Here is a 6,660-nt window from a genome sequence, read left to right as displayed (position 1 = left end):
AAGAGTAGTCGCAAACGATATTGTATAAGAGATTTGTATATATTTAGCTAAAATTACACCTATTCTAGGAAACTTGAAGTTGGTGTTTTGTCTTGTATTGATTGCGCTTAAATGCACACAAATCAAGAACCGTAGGTAGCATCAATGCGATTAAAGGTTCTCATGAGCTCAGTGTGTTTCATTTGTCGACTACGTAGTAGAAGACATCTTGCTAATATAAAGTTCAAAGTTTCTGTAGTCTATATCTGTAACCATGAAGGTGTGCGCAATCTAGGGAACAATATTAGATCAATGTCGAGATTCCGAGCAACAAAGCTGTGATACACTAGATGGTCTGTTCTTCTCATCATGCTTGAACCTAAGGTCAGAACTAACGACCAAGAAGCAGTAATTCTCTCACTAGAAACTTTTCATACAACAAAAGCGGTGAAAAGATGGTTGCACTTGATCTTCTTACTCGTATCTACATTATTACGCATGCTGCATTAGACATATCCCGCAGATATCTCTCCCTGAACTGTTTTTGCACCAAAATTCTTTGCTGCTCAAGGTCCTTAACATGAGCTTCCCGTACAAGTTTCATGTTCTCTTTCTGCCTCTGTTCTTGCTCCTCGAAGCGTTTCCTCGCGTCCTCAATCAACTGTTCCGAGCTGATTCTCAGGTTGACCATTTCTTGTCGCTGCTTTGTGAGACCTTCTTGATATTCTCTCCTGGCTTGTTCTAGAATTTCCCGGTCCTCTCTATTGTGCTGTTCTCGCGCCTGCCGTAGGTCCTTCTCTAGATCTTTCAATTTTCTTTCATAGTTCTTGATCAAAAGCTCCACCGTTGACGCTAGCTCACTTCCTGCGCCCGTGTCAACGAGGTCTTTTGCTTGGTCAACCATTTCGCGTTGAATGTCGAGTGTGACTGGTCGCTTTCTAGCTATTAAGTAGTTGATGATCTTGGTCGCCGAAGCTTTGCCATTGTCGTGTCGATAAACTTTACTACCATGATCTATCATCTTCTTCCACAGTTGCGGCTCACTTTTCAATTGCTTTTCCCTCTCTTTTCCAGCAGTTTCGCCGGCTTGTTCCCACATCGTCGTAGCTAAGACTACGCTCCCGAGGGTATCTTCTCCGCATAGTTTCTGGAACATCTTGATGTTCTTGATGCCGCTGCCACCGACGCGAAAGTCGGAAATTCTCTGAAGGAATATGATACCCGCGAGCTTTACATTTGACACATGTGCTTTGTTGAGCCAAAGCGCGACCTCTCTTAAGATCTCGGAATCGGAGCGATATGTGTCATCGAATCCTGGAGTATCAACAAGGTAAATCTTTGTACCGTCTTCGGCTTTGCAAGTTGCCACTTGTACTGATACTGTGCCTAGGAACGTTTAGAGTGATGATTAAAATAGAGATAATGTCTCTCACATGAGTCCAATCCATGGCCAACCTCGAGCGGCGTTTCTGCAAACAGATTGACAAATGTTGTTTTTCCGCAGCCAGTGATACCCATCACAGCGATAATAATATCATTGGGCCTTGAGACGCGGTCAGTATGCAATCGGATGAGGGGCAAAAGGTCGTACTTGAGATTCGGCAGATGAGGTTCCTCACGATGAGGGCTGTCTACCCTGCCTCCTTTATCTGCTGTCATGTTTGCGCGATACAATCAAGAAATTTCCATAGAAAACTCTAACTGAAGGTAGTGAGAAGTTGCCGTATAAGTTTAGCCTTGTGAAAGCAGATGCAAGACTCAAGTCGGCCTTGCAAGGCAAGTTGAGAAGGCAACAATGCATGACCAGGGCTATGCGAGCTGGAAATGCAAGTGCATCATGATGCATGCATGCCATAATAAAGCGCCATGACCAGCAGTGCACTCGCGAAATCCTGGCTGTGCTATGCCCTTGCGTATACAAGCCACAGTATTAGTAATTGGATGGGTTCACTAAGTAGAGATAGGGTTGTTTGTACAACTGATCGGTGACGAACCAGCGTCATGACCACTCCACCATATGCATTCCCACCAGGCAGCCATTCTGAAGGAGCTGACCGGCGAGTGCCAGCTCATCTGCAGATAACGCGGTTCATGTAATGTGCATTGCCCCAAGTGGGGCAGTGCATGCACCTCGCTACGCCACAGAACAACTAGATTGGAAACTTTTTCCGCAGCTTATAGCCAATCATATACGCACATAATAACACTTCAATAGGAGTTTTTCTATTGAAGTATATGAGCCCGCTTGAGCAATACGGCAAAGAGCAGAGACAAGATGTATCGATTCTTGTGGTGTACATATCATCCTTTTCTATGAACAATACTGAAAAACAATTCTTATAACGAGGCTGAAATCATATATAGGGCCGGCGTTTGAAACTGAGTATATTAAATGATTGAAAAGAGACTACTTGCCGCATTGTTGGTCTACCTTGCCTGATTACGACCGCGCGAGCTGAGTTCATCATAATGGTTGTCATGATATGAGCCAGATTGGAGTGGTGGCTGTCGCATGGATGTGTGTGTGGTATCATCATATCTTCGCGTGAGAGAACCTGTGGATGGGGGTATCGTGCGTTTCAGTCCGTAAGGATCAACGATGACGGGTCCAGGCAGTGAGTGAACCTGGCCAGTTGCATAACCTGGGGTTATAGGCGTATAAGTTGGAAGAGGTCTGTGTTGTGAATGCTTGGGACGGTTTGAATTCCCGATCGCAACTGCATCGCATCCCGGATGATAAACCTGATCATATCCCTGATGGTATTGGAGTTGAGAGTTCGAGGAAATGTGATATGGCTTTGTGTCCTGTTCATCAACATGGGTTGTATGTTTGGCATTCGCTTTCCCGTTTTGACCATTTCTGGACTGACTTCGTCCTCTTGTAAGCTTTACGGGGGATTTTTTTGGTGTTTTGGCTTCCAATGGCATTGAGTCCGCACGGCGCGTTATTGGTACTGGCTCCCTGAGGTCCTTTGCCGGTGATGCGAGAAATGCGCGAAATCTTCCTACAACATCAAACTGGGGGCTTCTCTTTTTTCTCACTCTTTCTCGCAAGGCTTGTTGCTCCTCAAGTTCTTTCTGGGCTGCTTCAAGTTCTCTCTGGGCCGCCTCAAGTCTTTTGTTACGCTCCTCCAACTCCTCCATCTTTTCATTCTGAGCAATTTCTTTCTCCAGTCGTCTCCTCTTTTCCTTTTCCAATTGGAGAACTTTTTGTTGCAGCTCATAGGTGATGCAAATAGACTGTTCCTCCAATATCTTATCCTGAGGCACATCGTCATGTTTTTTGTTATACCATGCTTTTTGCTCGAGTTGCATGTCCTCAAGTGTCACTGAGAGACTTCCTTGATCATCCTTAAGTCGATTCACCGTGACTGTGCAGTCCCTTATCTCTTCTGAAATTTCGCTCCTCAAATCATCGTCGTCGCAGGACTCCTCCACACTCTCCTCCAGTTCTTTCTTCTGCATTTCATATCTTCTGCGCATATTCTCCAGCTCGCCCTCCAAATATTTCCCTGCAGTTGTTTTCTCCAAAGTCATTATTCTGCTTTTTCTCATCTCTTGCTGTAGCTGTAGAGAAAAATGTCTTTGCCTGTCAGCAAGCATTTCGACGATATGTCGCGCGCTGTCTTCGCCGTAGTGCCTCTCCATCCGAGCATCAGCTCTTATTAATGTGCCAAAGAACTCTGCCCGTTCCTTCAACGTGTCTTCGCGTACCGTTGCTGCATCGATTGCTTCTTGAGTCTTGATCATATTCCACATGGTGGTGACGACTGTGACATGCTTGAAGCAATGCTCGCCACAAATCTTTTCAAAAATGCGCAAGCTCTTGATTGAAGATCCTGACATTCTCACATCGGTGATTCGGTGAGCATAAATCATTCCGCCAATAGTAAGTTCACTTCCATAGAGATCATATAGTGTGCAGAGGAAGTATGCAATCTTCTTAAACACCCCTGCGTCGTCTGTGCTGGTATCATCGAACCCTGGTGTGTCGATAAGATAGATCTTCCGTCCATCACCTCTACGGAACTCATAAGGCATGATATCAGTAGTACCTGCAAATGTGAGAAGGTGAGATCGAGAAATCTTATACAAACGTACATGATTCTAACGAATGCCCAATTCCAGCGTCTTGGTCGGTGAGCTGGGAGATGAACGTGCTTTTGCCAGCACCAGTGAGTCCCATAACCAAAATCGCTATGGATCTAAATGCTCGGTCAGTGCAATGAAAGTTTCCCATATATATTGTCGACGTACTCGGATGAAGAAGCGTTGTGCGGAGATTTGTGATGCTGTTGAGATAGCTGCATGGTATCTAGCCTATCGTCACTACGCTTCAGAATGACGCTTTCACTCAAGTTACTCATGGCGAAGACTTCTGAATAGCTGTCGTGACAGATGGTAGAACTCTCAGCCTGGTTGTGCAAGTCGCTGACGGTTCACGTCCCCACAGACGACGCTAAAATGGCCAGGGTATGTCGTCTACGCCTCTTCCTGGTGTGTCCTGTAGCCTAACAAGCGAGCGTAGGATTTCGCAGTGCATGGACTAGGCTAAAGCCACAAAATCCGCGCCTGAACTGTTGTGTGGCCACCCGGTCGGGCGGTTCTGACGTGTACGTTGCTGATTGGCGAAATCCAAAAGACACATGGGAAGCGAGATTCAGCCTTGCCCTAGAGATATATGCAGTTCGCCTAGGCGAACTCCAGACACGCTACCTGATGTTACATAGTAGCTGGAGACAATCACTGGATGCAATCTCAATGACTTTGAATATCCCATTGTGACCCAGCACGCTTTCTTATGGACACTACTATGGTGAATCATGTCTCACAGGCTATTAGGTATGTTTTCCACAATGATTGTAGAATAGAGGCTTATAAAAATTGAATAGCCCAGATGACATCTTCATAGCAGTTATGGGGATGACTGGTGTTGGAAAGTCTAGTTTCATTGAGCACTGTACTAAACTACCAGAACGACTCTCGAGCAATGGACTGTTTTCGTGTAAGATCCAAGAACCCGAACCCCACTCATCCGACATGAGTTAACACAAAATAGGCACTAGCCGTGTGTCGATACATACCACAGTAGTTGAAGGCCGTACTGTACATCTCTTGGACACACCTGGGTTCAATGACAGTCGGCAGTCTGATGGCAAGGTGTTGCAGGAATTGGCATATTGGTTAACAGCTGCCTACGAGAGAGACATCAGACTTAGCGGTATCATCTATCTCCATTGCATCACGAACAACCGTCTTCCAGGCACCGCCGTGCGGGCATTAGATGCTTTCAAGAAGATGTGTGGAACGGAGGCATTCAAAGGAGTGATCCTTGCAACAACTATGTGGGACATGGTTTCCGTGAAAGACCTGGCCAAGGCCGAGAAGAGACATGAAGAGTTTTATGAAAAGGTTCGCCACGATATTATCGAACACGGTGGTAAATTGGTCAGGCTATCAGCTGTCGAGATTGATGCTGTAAAGATTCTTCGTCATATTGTTCAAAAGAATCGAAGACTTACCCTGAGATTCCAGCGGCAGCTAGTAGATGAGAACCTACTGATCTATGAGACAGAAGCTGGGCAGGTACTATATGAAGATCTTCATAAACGCTATCGGTCATTACAAGTGATGGCAGACGAGGCTCATCGACAAATGGACGAGATTGTTAGTACTGGGCGAAGAGGGGCATTGCGCGAGCTTATCGAAGTCACATCCGAGATGGCTGAAGATATTCGACTGGTTGAAGAAGACATTGAGCGTACAAAAGTAGCGTTTGGAGGTATCCGGGAAAAATGGGAGAAAATCATAGACCGAGATGATCAAAGTCTCCTTTTGACTGCACAGAATATCGAGCAGAAATTTGAGAGGGAAGATAGCTACAAAGGAGATGGCGAGGAAGCTACGACGACCAGCATTCATAAATTGGCACCTCCATTAAGCGAAACTTCCAGAACCTCCAGTACCGAAACGTTTTCTAGCCTCGCATCCCAAGAGACTATGGCACAAAAGCTATACGATCTCGAAAAAGAGCGGCAAGCAATTTCCATACGAATCGGACAAAGACTAAGCAGAAGATACACAGCCCAAACACGAGGAGCAACAACAATGGGCGTTATAGGCACCACTTTGGCAGCTGGTCAGCTCATTGCAGCATTGGCCTGTGTTGTAATGTAAAGACTTTATAGTTTTGGGCGCCAGGTCCAAGGATTGAGCATTTCCTTATTGCGTCTAGACATATACCAGCATGAGGCGGTGGATAGTGCTTGTCGAGGTGCTATGTAATGTTGAATAGCTTTCTTCTAAACACCTCAATTCGATTCTTCCTGTCTATGAGAGATACGTCAAACCTATATTTGCTGTGATGTTCTGCAGATGTAAGAAAGAATAACATAAATGAATGATAAACGACAGGTCATTTCTTGTTAATTGACTGAAAGATGGTTGTACAAATGTCCTGAGGTACTGGGAAGATTCGATAATACGAATTGAATAAGAGTGTAGTCTTATACGGCGTTTGTGGATTGGGAATCGTTTTAAGCGCTTATAATGCCAGAATATCGGGTGGAGTAATAGTGGGCAAACAAAACACCAACTTCGAGTTTTTCTAGAATAGGTGTATTTTAGCTCTATATATACAAACAAACCACGAGAAATCGATTGCAACTACTTTCAAAACGT

At 45.1% G+C, this 6,660-nt stretch overlaps 2 protein-coding genes across 2 annotated transcripts; one reads left to right on the top strand and one right to left on the bottom strand.

Annotated features, from left to right (window-relative positions):
* Positions 1 to 463: 463 nt before the first annotated feature.
* On the bottom strand, positions 464 to 4,346 carry COCCADRAFT_112810 (uncharacterized protein; the record flags this gene model as incomplete). The annotated part of the gene is made up of 5 exons (XM_007720499.1): positions 464 to 1,365; positions 1,413 to 1,522; positions 2,411 to 4,034; positions 4,081 to 4,184; positions 4,237 to 4,346. 5 exons carry the CDS (start codon positions 4,344 to 4,346, stop codon positions 464 to 466), a joined length of 2,850 nt encoding a protein of 949 aa, XP_007718689.1.
* A 550-nt stretch (positions 4,347 to 4,896) lies between these two features.
* On the top strand, positions 4,897 to 6,156 carry COCCADRAFT_112809 (uncharacterized protein; the record flags this gene model as incomplete). Its single annotated transcript, XM_007720498.1, has 2 exons — positions 4,897 to 4,984; positions 5,039 to 6,156. 2 exons carry the CDS (start codon positions 4,897 to 4,899, stop codon positions 6,154 to 6,156), a joined length of 1,206 nt encoding a protein of 401 aa, XP_007718688.1.
* Between the last annotated feature and the right edge of the window lie 504 nt (positions 6,157 to 6,660).

This window comes from Bipolaris zeicola, assembly GCF_000523435.1.
Source record: "Bipolaris zeicola 26-R-13 unplaced genomic scaffold scaffold_496, whole genome shotgun sequence".
In the NCBI taxonomy this organism is placed as follows: domain Eukaryota; kingdom Fungi; phylum Ascomycota; class Dothideomycetes; order Pleosporales; family Pleosporaceae; genus Bipolaris; species Bipolaris zeicola.
This window is presented reverse-complemented; position numbering and strand designations above follow the sequence as displayed.